Raw genomic sequence first — 19,010 nt, 5'->3', positions numbered from 1 at the left:
CATCTTTTTAGCGCTCTTTTCTTCAAGCACTGAAGCCACCGTCTCAGCACATCTCCCGCCGCAGTATCCATATTTGTTTTCTAACAAATCCGAGGATTTGCTGCGACGCCGGGAAAATAGGCTTAGTGAGGGAATAGTGCAAGCCCTAACTCGTTCCAAGGCAAGGGAGCTCGCAGCCAAGGCAGTGTACAAATGTCCAGTAGAGGAGGAAACAGGTTTGACAGAGGATTCGTCAACCAGCACGAAAACAGGACAGCCCTATAGGGGATATTGCGGAAAGTACACTAGCTAATGAAGAGGTCAGGAAAGCGCCGGAGCCTGAAATGTCTCGAGAGGCAGAATGCAGGAGAAAGTTATTGAATGTAAGCCCTGCCACAATGGTTGCTGAGCAGGAAATGCACAAGACCCAAAGCAATGCTAAGCATTACTATGACAGGACGGATCGGACGCGACGCTTTGAAGTTGGGGAAAAGGTAATGATCCTGAAACCCTCATTGAAAACAAACTACAGGCTCAGTGGGAAGGACTGGTTGACATAATTAAGAGATTATCTGAAACAAACTACGTAATCATGGTAACTTAATTGTCAAGGCTCCCAAATGCCAATTAGGGCGCGCGGAGGTGGCTTATCTAGGTAATGTAATAAGGCAAGACCATCGTCGGCCTTCCGAGGTTAAACTGACCACAATAGACAACTTCCCGCAACAACGCACCAAGCAGGACATCAGGTCATTCCTTGGCTTGGCGGGTTATTACCAAAGGTATATCCTGCCTTATTCAGAGATTGCAAGTTCTTTAACAGATGCTGTCAGAAAGACAGAACCACAAACGGTAAAGTGGGATGATGAAAAAGAAAAGGCTTTTAGTATGCTAACGAGACAGACAGTGTTGAACGCGCCTGACTACTCTAAGCCATTAATTCTTCAGTGTGATGCCAGAAACAGAGGTATGGGGGTGGTGCTTTGTCAAAAGAGAGATGACGGAAACGGACACCCTGTACTGTATGTCAGTAGAAAGCTTTCAGTTCATGAGGAAGCATACAGTGCATCAGAAAACGAATGCACCTGCGTAGTATGGGCGGTGCAGAAGCTAGCATGCTATCTCGCTGGTTCAAGGTTCACCACAGAGACTGACCACTGTCCCCTCAGATGGCTGCAGTCCGTGTCTACGAAAAACGGGCGTCTTTTGCGCAGGAGATTGGCTCTTCAACAGCACACCTTCGATATTCACTACAAGGGTAAGGTTAACGGCAATGCTGACGGTCTGAGTCGTCGCCCCTAGAGTAACGAAAGCCTCATGCTCACTCGGGTTTTCGTGGCGTTTTTAACGCTGGTATTTTTCATACGTTTTTTTCTATTATTGTGAAGTTGTAGTTGATTGTTAACTGATTTTAGTAACCACGTTTTAACGCTTTCAAGAAATGGCTGTTTCTAGTGTACCGGGGGGGGGGGGGGGGGAGGACGCGAGAAAGGAATGGGAAAGCAGTAGCGAGTTTTCTTTTTCTTTTGTAAAGCCTGGTGTATCTTGGGGGAGGGTGGATAGGCCTTGTGCTTGCTGCTGTGTGGTTGTGGGTCCGGCACTGTTCTGGGGTAATTGCTTGCTCAAACAGGAGATGAAAAGTTGCAAGACCTGTTTGCAAGTTCCGTTTCACCGGACCAGACCAGGGAGAAAAGACACAAGAACGCCACAAAGACTGATGAACACCTCAAAGGAATCTACCAGCTACGAACTAATGGTTTGTCACCCCTGAGGGAAATTCTGCTGCTGAAACGCCGATCCCTCGCCCAGTGGCTGCTGGCCCCTATGCATCGGGATCTTTCTCCCCCGCTGGAGATGCTGTTACGGTCAGCATGTAACACCCCGGGGAAAAAAGGATGCTCGAAAGACCCTGCTCAACCGGAACGAAGGATGGATTCCTAATTTGGCATGGTTGTCTCGTGTGGATGACCGGTCTTGCAGGTGCCCCGCAGTGCTTACAGGCCCCTTCGTGTGTGTGCATGCCTAAGCGGAACGAACGATGGATGCCTAATTTGCTATGGTTGTCTCGAGGGGCTGCCGTTCTCGCTGGCACCCCGCAGTGTTCACTGGCCTTATTGTGCGTGTGCAGGAGAACCCTTTTCACAAACTGTGCGACTCAAAGAGGGACCCTTTTCACGAACTGTCAAGCTCTACAGGAGAACTTCTGTGAACCAATGTAGCCTAGAAGAAAGGATCAAGCCACCTGCGGAGGCGGGCCCATACAGGCTCACCGAAAGAGAGAGCAGCTGCAAAGCCACGACAAGGACCTACAACGTCACTTGCTGAGTGCCACCTGTGGAGGTGGGCCCGTACCGGCACACCGAAAGTGGGAGCCGCCCATCCACGAGACGCAGTGCCTGTCACATGACGTTGATGTGAGCAAGATGCCGCCTACGATTTTAGTGGGCCTATTTAAGGCCCACTAAAATGTACTTTTACACTTCATTCTCTTCTTATCTTTAACCAACCATTGAATAAACTGTGCAAGTTTCGCACTAAAAATTGTCTCGTCCCTGCCTGATCGCCATGGTCTACCGACGCCTGCAGCCTGCTGACACCGCGCTACCCAATACTAACACCAGTCGGGCTTTGAGAAACAGGCGTTGCAACAACTGATCGGCAGCGGTGGGATACGCTACCCTGGAGAACGCAACACCATGCAATGAAGGATGCAGTCACAAGACGATCCAGAGTTTAAAAAAAAATCATCACAGGGGATGAGCCATGGTGCTACGGGTACAACTCTGAAAGTAACTAAGTGACAAGTCAATGGAACTCACCTGGCTCACCTTGTCCAAAAAAGCTTGTCAGGTTAAATCGAATTTCAAGATGATGCTGATCTATTTTGTTGACATCAAAGGGACCATACACTCAGAATTAGTCCCTCAAAACCAAACCATCCACCGACAGTTCTATTCGGAGGTGTCGAAATGGCTGCGCAGAAGTGTATTGCGCAAATGTCCGGCCTTGTGGAATTCCGGCGAGTGGTTCCTGCATAGTGACAATGCTCCCACGCACACGGCTGTGTTTGGCGATTTTTGGCCTCAATGCAGATGACTACTTTGACCCATGCACCCTATTCGCCAGATTTGGCTTCTGCGGACTTCTTCCTGTTCGGTCGGATGAAAAGGGACTTGAAAGGCAAGCATTTTGCCGATGTTGATGAAGTCAAAACTAAATGTCCAGACTGCGCTGGTAGGTATAGAAGAGGCCGAATTTGCAAGGTGCTTCCAGCAAGTGCATTAGTACTAATGAAGAGTACCTTGAGGGTGATTAAATTTTTTAAAAAATGTCCATGTTTCTATCAGAAAATTCTGGTTATTTCTGAGTCCCCCCTCATACATGCATCTATTAAGTACAACACTTTAAGATATGGCTGGTAGGTGCAGTGTCATTACATTTTTTTTTTTCATCATCAGCCCATTTTATGTCTATTGAAGGACAAAGGCTCATCCTCCCAATATCCAATTAGCAATGTCTTGTGTCGGCTGATGCCAGCCTATGCCTGCGAAATTCCCAACCTCGTCAGACCACCTAATCCTCTGCTGTCCTTGATTGCATCTCCTTCTTTTGGTACTCATCATGTTTTGGTCCCACATACCGGGTGCACGAGTAGTTGGACACAGCTTGGAATCGACAGAGATCAAGATTCTCATTCTATTTGTCTAGGTGCTTAACTTCATCTTTACCAACCCATCTGTCACCTATCTAGCACACTTATTTCAGGTTATCAACTACTAGTACGACACAGGAGATGATGATGTACGCTGTCCTGGGGCCCCATGAGCTAAAACTATTCCAATATGTTTTTATTCCACCCTTTTGACGTCAAATTTGTGTAACCGCCGATGCAAGCATTGGGCGGTGACCCACAGGGTTGTCTGAACAGACCAATCAAACCCTCTCCGCATTTATAGGAGGTCACTTTGGTTTGCTTTAAAAACAAGTAGCATTGCCTACAGTGAGCGGCTTGTCTTATCCAATTGGCTGACAAGAGGTGAGGAGCACGCTCAAGTGGAGAGGGATTCGATGGGGCCGAGCCTGTGCACTGAAAATCGATAACCGGATGAAGAGGATGGTGCCGGTGTCTGCGATTGGTGCACTTTCTCTTACTTGGCTTGAGGTGGCTGGGCGAAAATCGCGGCGGCGTGCAAAGGAAGGTTAAGAGTGCCACTAAAACGGATCCTCAGCAAAGAGTTGGCAGAGCGAGGTCGTAAATGTACCGAAAGTGCTTGAAAACATTACACAGTCATGCAAAAATGTTCATTGTACGCAAATAAACCCATGTTTTACAGCAGGTGTGAGTGGCCGGCACCCAAGCGATCTGCGGCAGCCATCTTTTATTCCTTTCGGAACGGGCAGCCTGCGGCTATTCAGAAAATATTCAGTTTTGTTCGGCATATTAACGCATCTTAACGCATACACGTGACTTTGACGCAGTGAGTTTTCGCAGTCTTGTGACGTCACGCGGAAGGCAGGTGAAGTGGGTGCAGCCCAAAAACCAATAGCCGAGGGTTAATGGCTAAAAGGTGTCGAATCAGAAATAATTTTTTTTTTCGGTTCAATGATGCATAATTAGTGTGTACGCATCATATCAGATAGGGAGCTATCACAGTTTTCGTGACATCATGTGACAGACAGGCAAAGTGGAGGTGGTTCAAAAAAGTTTTTGACCAATAGCGGAGGGCTGATTGCAGAATTGGAATAGAAAAGTTTGGAATACCTTCATGTTATAGCACCCCTGGTCACCTTAAGCACCAACCACAGTGACTTGGAGATCGCTCTTCGTACTGTTACAGCATATGTACATGCAGAAAAAAATAAGAGACAGGACAGAGTGCAGTAAAGCCCCTCAATAAAATAAAGCTAGAGCCTTCTCCCCTCTCCTCCTCCTGCACCGGCGTTCACTCTCTCCTGTCGACTGTGGCTTTCCCCTACGTGGTACTGAACTAGCAGATGGTCTTCGAATCAAATGCTGTTGCTACGTATTACTCGCGCTTTCGAGGCCGTATTTTGGTCGGAATTTCTTTATATTATGACTGGCTGCCGAAGATCGAGAGGACGCCTGAATGCTGTTGCGTGTGATTGGCTCTGCTAGTAGCGATTAAACAATGAGCTACGCCGTGTGCGAGCTCGGTGTTGGTTGATTTACCGCTGTCGCCTCCGTGCTTAAGTCCCTCATCGGACAGCAGCCAACGTGCACAGCGGGCCTTTAACATTATGACTAGGCTGCGAGAGCAAATGATCGACCAGCAGTATATATGCAGTCGTCCTACAGTTTTCCCACACTAGTGAGCTACCAATGAATCGGTAGAAGCCAGTGGCTAAGCTTCGCTTCGCTTGCTTGCAGGGCACCTTGCACAACTCCACTCATATTTTTTTTCATTTTGTGGACTTGAGAAGCGCGGCAGCAGTTATCTCACAGGTGTGTGCAAGGCTGCTACTGCGGATCATAACTGAGGTGGCTCTGCGTGTCTGCTTGGGAAGCGCACACCGTGATCCACTGATACCGAGCCACCACGGAGGAGGGGTACATGCAGTGGCGAACAGCGGCGGCTACGCATTTCGGCTTGGGCAGCACCACATCATCGAAATCAGCCGCAACCGAGCCAGCGCTCTGACTGCCGCCGCACAGGAGTGGCATTGGAGGAGGAGCGAAGAGAGCAGGGCTAGTAAGTAAGTAAGTGGTCCTGATCACTTTTGACTCAGGGCAGGCATTTGTCAATGCCAGGAAGAAGCCAAAGGGAGCAGATGCACTTCACGTCGGCTCCGTCTTTCGTAAATGGTTTTGCAGTGTTTTTGCAAAATATCTCTGTAATTTTGCACCATCATCTCCAGCAAGTAATCCTGACTCTTCCGATATTCGTCTTCAAGGTGGAAACTGCTTTTTCACCGCTTTATTGGACTATTACCGCTGAGCCACTGGGCTGCCGAGCTAAGCTTACTGCTAAGCTTAGTGCTCCGGCCGCTAAGTGAGCCACAGTTACGGCTGTGCGTCGACTTTCTTTAAGCCGCCATGGAAGTTCAAGTTGAAGGAACTGATATCTCACCCACCGAGATTGCTGAAGACGCTGGATGGTGCACTACTGGCCGGCACGAACGACTTTCTCCTGGGGGCAAGTGCACTAACCCTAACAATGCATCAGCCTCCTGGCGTTGGAGGTACGAACAAGGCGCAGCAAGGCCCACGCGCTCACAAGCAGCAAGTTTTGAAGGCAGGGAAGATGCCCACCCTTCTACGTGATCACCACAAAGTTGTCATCAGGCCACGGGGTGGCTTGAACGTTGCAACAGTCGGGGTCATCCGCCTCTCTTTGGCTCTATATAGGCCAGCAAGCGTACCTCCACAAGACGCCACGGAAGACATTGTCTACCCAAATATGCAGCAAAACATCACTGTTGTGAGTACTCCTCACTCTCCTAATGCAGAACGGTACCGCCGACTCGACAGCTTTGACGTCGATCGGCATCAGTTCGAGATTCGGGCTTATGAAACTGCGCCCGACTATACAGTCAAGGGAGTCGTCCGAGGCATTCCTCTCGAAGAAGACGCCAAGGCCATTCACCTCAATATTGTGAACATGAGGAACCCGAATGCCTTCGCGGCCAAAGACTCAGCAAGATGACCATGTCGGTCATCATCGCCTTCGATGGTGGCTGAGTCCCAATGTGGGTGTACTAGGGCGTGCAATGCTCAGGTGTACCATGTACAGAAAGCAGACTGACATGTGCCACCAGTGCGGATGCGTCGGCCATCGCATGGACGTCTGCCCGAACCCTCAAGACCGTGTGTGTAGAGGCTGCGGAGCCTCGAACCCAGACCCCAATCACACATGCGCGTTAAGGTGTCACCTTTGTGGGGGAGCACATCCCACTGCGGACAAAACCTGCAAGGCTCGATTCAAGATCCCCTATCTCGTTAAGAAACAATGCGGGGACCGACAGAGGGCAGCAGCGGAGGCCACCCTCAAGCTACAGCAGCATAACTATGATGAACACTTCCTACCTGCCCCCCGCTCCCGCTCTTGAGGCCGAGTGCAGTCTCGCTCGGCAGCGGGGACTCCATCCCGCCAGCAGAGCAGGTCTTGGAGCCGGGCGCGTAGCAAAACCCCCAGACCGAGCCGTCAAGACCCAAACCTACCTGACAAGGTGAGTTGGGCAGATGCGGTTAAGGGCTCGCTGAGACGTGGGGCTCCGGGAGCTACTGCCTCAGAACCCAGCAATAAGAGAGACCCTAGGGATGTGGCATTAGAAGTAGTACAGCGTGAAAATGCACAGTTGCACACAGTTGTGCTGCAGTTAACTCAAGAAATTCGTGAGATTAAACAGTCGATGGCGCAGCCATCTATACCTAAGCCTGCTTTAGTCCCGACTCCTGTCACAAACGTAAACGACAGTGTGGCGCCGCCCACAAGAAAACGCGTGGCAGCCAGTTACGAGTCACAACAGCTCGACAAGCTCGAATCATCAGTAAGTGATTGGCACAAAGCACATGACACAATAAATGACTGGTGGAAAGAACAAGTGAGGAAGCTGCTTTCTGAAATTCAAACCGGGATCCGCAACATCGGCGTTGCAGCCAATAACCTCACTGCTCGGACAGGGTTGAAACCAATATAGACAAAATTGCGACTCACATAGGCCTGCGCCCAGGCATGGAAATGATGCCCACCACGGGCCCTACAGTCCTTCACACTAGCCCTAGCTCAGTTAACACATAAGTACAGCACCATGATGGCCAGCCCGAGCTCGTGGTGTGGCAGTAAAACGGTCGGGGCTTCACTAAGAAGCAACCACTACTGCAACAATATGTCCGACACGCGCAACCCAAGCCTGACGTCATAATGATACAGGAAACAGTAGGTACGGTACCAAAGCTTCCATGTTAAGCTGCGCATGCCTCGCTGATTCCCGTTGATCGCGGACTCGCAATTTTAATTCGGAAAGGGATAGTACGAGAACACAGCGTACCTGGCACACATGCGGAACACATGCTTGTAGAGCTCCTTCCCAATAGGACATGCAAACACATTGTATTTCTCCTCAACATATATAGTAATCCAGATCACTCACGGGGTCGTTTCCTCTCTCTGTTTCGAGGGGCACTTGCCTTGGCGGGCGCAAGCCCGTTTCTGTTGGGGGGGAGACTTTAACGCACAGAACGAGGCCTGGGGCTATGGTTACATTACAGCCAAAGGTCAACACCTGTGGCAGGACCTGCATGATTCCGAATTAACTCTTATTACCGATCCCACGGTGCCAACCCGCATGGGCACATCAACGACACGGGACACGACACCGGACCTAACGGCGGTCCGAAACATCCCTCAAGCAGCGTGGTGCAATACCTTTGAAGATCTCGGTAGTGACCACATGATCATAGAAACATGAATTCCTCAGGCAGGTATACCCCCTCCTCTTAAGCTATTCAAATGGACAGACTGGAACAAGTTCCGAAAGCAGCGAGTAGAACAGAGAGGTGAAGAGAACAGAGAGGTAAAGAGAACATCGACGACATCGAGGCATGGATGGAGACGCTCAATGACGACATGAACAAGGCGACACAGTCGGTCACACCCGAAGTCCAGGTTGACAAGATCAACAGCCGACTAGCCCACCTCTGGGAAGCCAAGATATCACTACACGCAAGATGGAAGAAGCAAAGGCACAACCGAAAGCTTCGTAAGAAGATCGTACACATCAATCGCCAGCTAGAAGAACACAGGAAGACCTTAAGCCGCCAACAGTGGTATGACATCTGCAACGCAGTCGATGGGCAGCTCCACAATGGCAGCACATGGAGTCTGCTTTGTCACCTCTTGGGGGAAATGCAGAGCAAGTCTGCTCAGCGAGCAAACCTGCAATGCCTTTTGCACAAGGAACGGGCTACCATGAGTGATCAACAGCTTGTGACCTGCCTGCTAGACAAGTACTTCTCTCAACGACCCAATGTTCAACATGACGATTACACTGGAGAGACAAATGTGACACTTGATGAAGAATTTCATGAGTCAGAGATCCGCGCAGCTCTCCACGACCTTAATGGCAAATCAGCACCTGGTCCCGACAAGGTTACGAACAAGACTCTACGAAACCTCGATGATGCCTCGCTAACTGCTCTTACGGCATACGTCAACAAATGCTGGTGAGCAGGTTGCATCCCAGAGGCGTGGAAACGCTCTAAGGCAATCCTGATACCGAAGCCAGGCAAGCCATCCAGCCTCGATCCCACATCCTCTGTTGGCAAGGTGATGGAGCATGCATTCCTCTCCCACATAAACCGCCACCTCGAGGACACTGGAGCCTACCCACCCACTATGGTGGGCTTCCGGTCACACATCTCCACTCAAGACATCATGCTCCAGCTCTACCATCAGATTGTCAACGACCGAACTAGCAGCAGCCAGGCCATCCTCGGCCTAGATCTGGGAAAGGCATTTGACAATGTAGCACATGCAGCAATCCTGAGCCGAATAAACAAGCTCAACATGGGCGAGTGAAGCTACAACTACATCAGAGACTTCCTGTCCCGCCACACAGTCACCCGCATGGTCGACAGCATGACATCCGACGAAGATGCACTAGGAAGCACCGGCACTCCTCAAGGGTCAGTCATATCCCCTCCTTTTCAACCTCATGATGCTGGGTCTCCCAGCCTACCTCGATGAGATTGACGGTCTCCATCACACCTTGTATGCAGATGACATCACCCTGTGGGTCGACAAGGGTAGTGACGGTCAGATAGAATCCACCTTACAAGCAACAGTCTCTGCAGTCGAAACCTACCTCCAAGACACAGGTTTCCAACTACCTCCATTCAAATCGGAACTGCTCCTGTACTGGCCTCGCCGCCGTCCCAAGCCTACAGGCGAGTCGTGCCAATGTGACAAAATAATCCTCTATACGCAAGACGGCTCCTGTATTCCCCGAGTTCCGAAGATACGCATCCTTGGCATAGCAGCAAACGGGTCAAACATAGAAGCTATCTGCAAAATCGAAGGCAAGGTTACAGAGGCTACCCGCCTGATCAAACGTATTACAAACAAGCACACAGGCATGAAGGAGGACAGCATCGTGCACCTCATACACTCTTTCGCAATCAGTCACATTACTTATGTGGCTGCCTTCCACAACTGGAATGCCACCGAAAGGTGAAATTCCAGTTCTTTCTGTTGCTACATGCTCCGAGTGTGTGTATTCAGGTGCTTGGGTCTCGTCAGGCAGAACACATCTGCCTTTTGCCCTTGTATCCGAGACCTTGTTGTCTGAAATAAAGATTATTATTATTATTGTCATTGGCCGAAGGGCTTCCTCCGAGGGGCATTTGGAACTGCACTCTTCAGTTGTATCCGACTGCAAGACTGTGCCAATACGCGACTGGAATGCTTTGCATAATTATCACGCGCAGCATTTCTAACATTTTCGAGACAGTTATCGGTCCTACAAACGTCTTCCAGCGCGGACGAAATTGACAGGAATTTTCGATTTTCGCCGACGACCGAGTTCAGCTTCTTTTGAAGGAGCAAAGGCAGGTAAGTCTTCAGGTAAGCGCCAGTTTTGCCTACGCACCGTCACCGCTTCACAACGTACGGCGATACACTCAAAACGTGCTGTTCGCATACATTCGGGCCAAACAAGGACAACGCCATAGAATGTATGGCCGAGTCGACAAAAAGCACGTGCGTTTGAAGACGACTTGATTGAAATCGTGGGCACGACATTTGCAAATAAACGCAGCGCAAACATGCGTCACTTTGGCTAGCGAAAAACTAACGAAGCCGCATACAGCAAGTGGCAGCATATGAGGTTAGTGATGAGCGAAGAATCGATCGCTTACCTCACAGAGCCTGGACCATTGCGTTGGGTTGAAATCAGCCCGCCTGATTCCTTCAAGCCAGGCCTTCCTAAGCGCCGCGTCTCGCTTGGCAGATGGAATCCGAAAGAGTCGCTTGCCGTTACTGGGACGTGCGCTGCACCCGAAGGCACAGCAACACGGCATCGCGGAACACGGAACTACGCTACAAAAGCACAAACGAGGCGCAAAACGTGGCCACTGCCGCTCGCAATGTTTGGCACCGCGATGGCAGCTGAAGCAGAAAAAAAAAAAAGTGCAAAATCCATTTCGGCTTTTGGCGATGGGAGGGCACAGCATCGGGGGAAAGCGGAGAGGAGGAGAACGGCGGCAATCTTCAAAACATGGTGCTACATTTAGTTTTATTAGAGCGTACTATGGTCGAGTGCATAGGATTTCTTATCGTATGAAACTATATGGTCGAGTGGGCCGCACGGCGCTCTCTCGCTGAGCCGCCGCGTGTGGAAAACACTTTGCGAGGGCGCTGCGAGCGAACTGGATTGGGGTAGAGACGCCCTTCGAGGCATTCAAGGGAATTTCGCTGCGGGCCCTTAGACTGATTGCGCGCATACGGTCTTATTATAGTGCTTTATTACCACTGCAAATTTTTATTAACACCGTTTTACTATATATATATATTTCAGGCACGTGTTGAATTTTGCTATCGTTGTGAAGTGCGTCGCCTGCTAGCGAGCGCGCGTTCGTTGCGCGGACGCTGTTTGTCTTGCAAGAAGTGTGTGCAGTAAAATTTGTTATGGTTTTACTTGTATTGGTGCGCCCGCGACTCTTGTCGGCCGGTACCAATCGTAGTTTTAGCCAGGTGAACTGCTGTTTTTAACATTGTTTTCTAAATGTATATAACACGTAATTTTTGCTACAGAGGCCGCCTATCTGCAACATGAAGCTGCGTAAGAAAATGTTATTGATATCGTGTCATTTGACGCGCATTTCTTGTGGGTGGAATAATGATCAGGGACAATGATCAAACAAAACAATACTATAGTGAAATAAACCAGATTCATTAACTGCATTGCGCGAAGAGATGCAGATGACCAATGTACTTCTAGGTAAATCTAAGGGTATATAGACATATTACCACGACATATATGCAAAAGAAAAATTATAAATAATTTTGAATGCACTGAGTGAAAAGGTGAGACCTCCCGTCCGGAATAAGCGTGTTTCTTTTAAAAGCTGCACCAGCCCCAGGTGAACCAATAGACTTTCAGAGAAAAGGAATCAAGGCAGTTATTGGACGTTAATATGAACAACAGTGTTAACAAGATATTGCCTATGTACTCAGACTCAATCGGGGAGACCGGGAAGTCTTTTCCAAAGTAATCTCCATGGCTTGTCTGGCGATCTCCTTCGATCGTGCCAGCAGGTGAAATGAATTAAGTAGAAACATATAGTCTAATTGAATGGTACTTCCTATTCAGATCGTATTCGCCTTCAGAATCCACTATCAAAAATACTGAATATATCCGTTGGCGTCCGAATGTAAGGAATAACAGCACTTTTGAAGCCTCGAAGGCGAGGGGCCAATGCAAGTGAGGACTCTTGTTCCGAATGATTGTGCTGCTGGAGAGTCGTGGCTATTGTGCCTAGGCGCACCAATTCCTGAGAGAATTAACGCACGGGTGCTAATCGGTTCTGGTAAACAAGTTCTTAGCTGTCATTCAATATAAACACACCGTTTTGGGACAGCCTGTAAATCTGCAAACTTGGTTCAGGCAAGGAAAACTTTTTTTTTTAATTTTTGCCGGTCTCACCATGTCTGCGAGACTGTAACCCATTAAAACTGGGTTCCCAATGTAGCACCACACTGGTCTTCTATAACGAACACATCAGATCTACAAATATCTCTACGTGTATGTGAGGCATGCCGTTCCTTAAATTGCTTCGTTATTGTCCTTATGATAGTGCACCGGATAACTGAAAGCAGCCGTTCGTATTGCAGAAGCTGCTTAGTTGAGCGGACGTACAGTCGGGAACGGCATTACATTCAAGGTAAGAAATAGAAGATAATCATAACATTTTTTTCTCAGAAATCAGACTCGAGAACAATTTCTTTCGTTTACATCCCTAGAAGAAAGCCGAAGGGCGCAGCTACCTTCTTTTCTTGTTGTTTTTTTATTGAGCAAATTCTAGCGTATCACGTCTGGCGATATGCTTATGAGACAGCCTCTTCAGTTCTCACCATCTGGGGTTGTTTGACGTGCACATAAATAGAATTACACAAATGTTTTTCCAATTCGTTCCCATCGAATTCCGCGACCTTTGGACCTGTGAGCTCGAGTTTGGCAGCGCAACGCCATATTTGCTTAACAGCGAAGGTGTTAAGGGCTGCTTTCCCCACTATCGCGTCCGCGTGCAAAAAAAAAAAAAAAAAAAAAAAAAAAAAAAAAAAAAAACCCGAAGATACTACAATGCCAGGCCTAGCCGCGGCGGAGGTGACGCAGGCGTTAAGCACTCACCATACGTGGGCCGATCCCGAAGATAGTGCAATAAAATAAAATAAAAAGAAGCAAAAGGAGTAAACCGCTGGAGAGGAAAGAGGAAGCCACGAAGTTGGTGGAATAAGGAAATTAGGGAGGCCATCGAACAACGACTGTTGGCATCACGGGAACACAGAGAAGCAAGGAGGGCGCAGTTATCTGAAAAAGAAATAGGCCAAAAATGGGAATCTTATCATTTCATTTCATTTATTTACTCTCAGGGCTGTTCGGCGTTACAGAGAGGAGTGGGTATACAAGAATGCAAATAGGTATACAAGAATACATTTGTAGTATGCAGGTTAATGAAGATACAGTAGACCTGAAGGCTTCGGGTACTGCGACGGACACGACGGAGGCAGAAAGGTGGTTCCAGTCCGCGCTTGTCTTCGGAACAAACGAATCAAAATAAAGATTAGTCCTGCAGCTTGGCACGCCAACTTTGAACCGGTGGTCCATGCGGGATGAGAAGTGGGAGTAATAAAGAGTGATTGCTTTAGAGTGTCATTGGTGAAATATATTTTGTGAAAAAAGCATAAACGAGAAATACGACGGCGTAAGGAAAGGTCAGGAAGATCTAATGTTTTCTTCATAAACGTTAAACTGGCTGAACGAGAATAATTAGAAAGTATAAAACGAACAGAACGATTTTGGGTGGATTCGAGGACTTGTATGAATGATTTGGTGTGAGGATCCCAAACGGAAGCAGCATACTCTAGTTTCGGGCGCACAAGAGTATTATATAGGAGTAGTTGTATAGGGACACAGGAGCCACGGAAAGATTACGGCGAAGGAAGCCAAGTGTGCGGTTAGCATTATTAGTGATATGTGCAACGTGCGTTTTCCATGATAGGTTGGCAGTAATGTATACGCCAAGATACTTATAATCAGAGACTGAAGTTAAAGAAGAGTTATTAAGGAAGTAGGTGAATGAAAACTGGTTAGGCGTCCGCGTTATTCTTATTGATTTGCACTTACCAATGTTTAGTTTTACAGATTGAAGAGTAGATGCATCAGAAGGTTTAGATATTTGTCTATATAATACGCAGTCATCAGCGTAGAGTCTAACTTGTGAGTCAATGGAATCGGGAAGGTCGTTAATATAAATTAGATAAAGCAGAGGACCTAGTACGGAGCCTTGGGGAACTCCGGATGTTACGGGGCATACAGGTGAGTCACAGTCATTAATTGAAACGTACTGGGTACGGCCCTGCAAAAAGCACTCGATCCACTTCATCAGATTAGTATCACGATTTAGTTTACTAAGCGTGAAAATTAGTAGTTGATGTGACACAGTATCAAATGCTTCCGCGAAATAAAAAAAAATGCAATCCACAAATGATGAACAATCCAAAATGGAAAACAAATCATTGGTAAACGCGACCAGTTGAGTTTCGCAGGAGTGGTGTTTGCGAAAACCAAACTGATTAGTGTGAAGAAACAGTTCGATTCGAGATGCGACATTAGGTTAGAATATATTATATGTTCAAGCCGCTTGCATGGAATTGATGTTAATGAGATAGGCCTGTAGTTGTGGGGGCTATGAACATCACCAGATTTATGCACCGGAGCCACTTTCGCGCCTTCCAGTCGTCCGGCAACGTGGCACTCTGCAATGACTGCGAAAAGGCATACGACAGTATAATGGATGAATAAGTCGGGACGTTCTTTCAAAAACGTAGTTAATACCATCGGTACCAGCTGACGATGAAAGTTTCGCAGCTTGAATGAGTTTAGAAATGCCTACCCAGTCGATAAGGATATAGTCCATTTGAAAGAAGTCAGGTGCAGAAATAATAGGAACGGTTATTGGTGCAACATGTAAAAAAGATGATGAAAATGTGTCATTGAGTAAGATACTGTTTATTTGAGACGAGGAATCCTCGATCGTTCTTCAAGCGAACTTCATCGGATTCGCGCATGCCGATAACATTCCAAAATTTGCGTGGATTTGAAGTAAGAAAAGAAGGAAGGGTTGAATGAAAATAATTGTGCTTGGCACCGATGAGAGCCCGTTTATATCCCTCAGCGGTAGATTGATAAGCCAACCTTGCTCTGTCAGTCATAACTTTCTTGCAGCGGCGGAAGATGCGCTTTTTCCTGTTTAGTAAGCATTTTAACGATAGGCTGAACCACGGCGAACGTCTCTTGCTAGATATTCTTCGCAGCGGAACATATTTATCGATGAGCGCCTTGACTTGCGTTTGAAATAACCGCCAGTTCTCTTGCACTGTGCGTTCCCACATCGACAAAAGAAGCGTGCAGGTCCAGGCTAAAATAAAGCTGTCAGAAACAGCTTGACAAAGCCGCAGCCACCTTTCGCTTGGCAGAGGCTTCACAGCAAGGCTTTTAAAACAAAGGGAAAGACGATAGGGTAATCGCCCCAAATGAGGGAGCAACGCAGGATAGCATAATAGAAAACGGCTTAGAACTGACCAATCTTAACTGGAAAAAGGCGGAAGCAGATGTTCCAAAATACATGTCCGCAGGGATAGACGAAATTCCAATCAAGTTAATTAATGAACTTGGCCCAAGAAGCAAGGAAACGCTGATAAAAGCATTGGAGGCAGTCATAACAAATAAGCAAATTCCTCACAGCTGGAAACAGAGTAAAATAAATTTGATTTATAAAGGGAAAGGAGATCAGACGAACATAATATCCTTCCGACCAATTAAGATAACATCAGTTATATATAGGCTGGCGATGCAGGCGGTGAAATTAAAATGCATGCAGTCATGGGTAGAAAGTAATAGAATACTCGGAGAACTTCAGGACGGGTTCAGAAGTGGTAGGCGCTTAGATGATAGCCTGTTCGTGCTTACCCAGTGCATAGAAATAGCTAAGGCGGAAAATATACCTCTGTTTTTAGCCTTCCTGGACATAAGCGGTGCATACGACAACGTGAACAGGGAACTCCTGTGGAACATATTAAAAGATGAAGGTATCGGTCATGTGATAATTGATTTCTTACAGGAAATATATCGAGAAAATAATGTTTGAATAACGTGGGAAGGAATTAGAGAGTTTTAGAATAGGGGCCCCAAACGTTTTGGGGCCTCAAATAGCGTCGAAGCCACTGCGCATGCGCGAGACACAAACTGCGTTTGGGTTTTACGTTTTACCGATTTAGCGGGAGCCCAAATAGCGGCCCCAAAAGCTTTGCGTCAACAAACATGGTGGCACCCATCGAAGCGACGGCTCTAACCGAGCACCAAACTGGGTTTGATTCGCGGTAACGCGTGAAGTTCGCAAGCTAGGAGAAGTGACTGCGGTTATCGCTTTCTCTCAACTAGCGTGTGTTATGAAGATTGGTTCCTTAGACGCCGCCGATTCCGAATTCGATTGTGGATTTTATAGCTCGTAGGCCTAACACGGCTAAGCTTGGCTGGTAAGGCACGTAAAGTTGGTTTTGTTGCTCAAAACTAAGCGCAACTAATTGTTTGCTGCTTACAGAATAACATCTAAATTGTAATTAAATGCGAATACACGCAAGTCAAAATTTTTATTCCTATCATAAGATGGTATATTTTATTTAATTATTTCTAACAGCTTTTCTTTGACGCCGTAGTGGCACTGTCAGCGCAAGACGTGTACGCAAACGCAAATAAAACTCTTCACTCCTGCGTGCCCCAACGCTAACACCCGTTCTTTGGGGCCCCAAAGTATTGGGGCCCCTATTATAAAACTCTATTAAGAGTACGACAACTGTCGAGGTACACAAATGATTAAGGCAAGGTTCTCCTCTATCACCGCTGCTGTTCATGCTTTATATGATAAGTATGGAAAGATGGCTACAAGGAAGCAATCTGTTGTACAGATTAGGCGGAAAAGTTGTTGAGCAACGACTACCGGGAATGCCAAGAGCAATTTTCATGTTAGTAACGCTAGCAGTACGGTGATAATTGTTAAGAATGAATCGAACCGATCGATTTTGCACACTTTCAAGGATATTTATCAGAGTAGCATGCCCAGGGTCCCATATCGAGCATGCGTATTCGAGGTTAGGTCTGACATAAGTGATGCAGAGTTGTTGTTTTAGATTTAGTGGAGCTAAAGAAAAGTTATGTCTGAGATAGCCAAGCATGCGGTTAGCTTTCGACGTGATGTATTCAATGTGTCTTTTAAATGAAAGATTACTAGTATTATGCACAGCGAGATATTTGTAAATAAAGTACTGCGTGAAGGGGAGTATAATAAAAATAATAGGAATAATAATGACTTTATTTATGTCCCATAAAAATACAGAGAGAGGCGCTGCGATCGCCGAGGAGTGTAGACGTGCTCGCTTCAGCTCCTTGTTCGTGAAATGATGTTGCAGCATTTTCTTGCGAATTGTGGCCTAATTTTTACACCAGTCGATCCGTGAAGATACCAGGACTCCGTAGACGCTTCTCCATTTCCCTGTCCTACGGACATTTTACTGCGCTAGGAACGTTTTTTGTGAATCGCCCACGCCGCCGCCGCCGCGCGTGCAAGCCAGGCGCAAACCCCTCCATACACGTTTCCGCCGACCAGGTTAGCAGCGGTGGCGCGTAGGTGCGGCGCACCGGATGCGCGGCGCGCACTCGAGCGAGCGCCGTATCGCCGACCAAGTTTCTCTGCCCCAGCAACGAGCATGGATCTCCAAGTGGCCGCCGAGACGGGCTGACGAACAACTCGCCTTCGCCAACCGGTGAAGCTGAGGGACAACACCCCAAACTGACTCCACCCAAACCTCAAGCACTCGTTCTCGCTCCAAGACCAGGCCACCAGTCAAAGCACAAGTTCGCAAGGCTGGACGCATGCCTCCGCTATCTTCCAACCAAATCAAGATTATCATTCGCCCCAAGGGAGCCCTCAACATCGCCAAAATTGGCAGTCCTACCATGACTACAGCCGTACTCCAAGCCGCACAGGTCAGCCCAGCAGATATTCAACAAGACACCGTGTGCCCCAACGCCCAACAAAACATTGTCGTTATCAGTACGCCAAGTCTGCAGAACGCCGACCGGTATGTCTGCATAAAATCCATTCAAGTCAATGGGGTCACGCACGATGTTAACACGTATGAGACGGCCGCCGAGGACACCACGAAGGGAGTCGTCCGCGGAATCCCGCTCTCCGATACTCCACAGCAAATCAACGCCAATATCGTCAATACCCGCAACCCCCTCGCACTAGCCGCAATACGCATTGGAACGACAACCACCGTTGTTATCGCCTTCAGTGGCCCCGACGTGCCATATCTGGTCCGTTACGGAGCCACCTTAATCCCATGCTCATTATTCCGCAAGCAAATAGAAATTTGCTATCAATGCGGCCGCCTCGGACACCGCATGGATGTCTGCCCTTTTGCCAATAACAAGATCTGCCGAGGTTGCGGGGTCCGCAACGCAGCTCCTGATCACACGTGTAACCCCAAATGCTCATTGTGCAGCGGCCCTCATCTTACGGCGGACAAATCGTGTACAACTCGCTACAAGACATCGTACGTTATTCGCAAGCGCATTGGGGAACGCCGAGCTGCAATGCAAGCCACCCTTCAAGAAAGCGACTTCCCGCCCTTGAACTCCAAGCCCCGCTCCAGATCCCGGTCTCCATCACGCTCGGGTCACGTTCGAGGCAGCGCCGTTCCCGATCCAGATCTACCTCTACCCCACCCGCC

General features: G+C 48.0%; 1 protein-coding gene across 3 annotated transcripts in view; it reads right to left on the bottom strand.

The window, feature by feature from the left end:
• Positions 1–19,010, bottom strand: part of LOC126519316 (uncharacterized) — a 111,272-nt gene that overhangs the window by 64,185 nt on the left and 28,077 nt on the right. Inside the window, exon 1 of one of the 3 annotated variants that reach the window (XM_055065267.2) lies at positions 10,856–11,320. The exons of 1 other annotated variant lie outside the window; for it this stretch is intronic. In XM_055065267.2, the coding sequence (XP_054921242.1) occupies positions 10,856–11,170 (315 nt within the window). In that variant the 5' untranslated portion in view covers positions 11,171–11,320. Of the gene's footprint in view, positions 1–10,855; positions 11,321–19,010 lie in introns of those variants that run through there. One more of the 3 variants, XM_050168943.3, reaches the window with a different exon arrangement.

This window comes from Dermacentor andersoni, chromosome 10 (genome assembly GCF_023375885.2).
Source record: "Dermacentor andersoni chromosome 10, qqDerAnde1_hic_scaffold, whole genome shotgun sequence".
Taxonomy (NCBI): domain Eukaryota; kingdom Metazoa; phylum Arthropoda; class Arachnida; order Ixodida; family Ixodidae; genus Dermacentor; species Dermacentor andersoni.
Note: the sequence above shows the minus strand (reverse complement) of the source record. Positions and strands in the feature narration are given on the sequence as shown.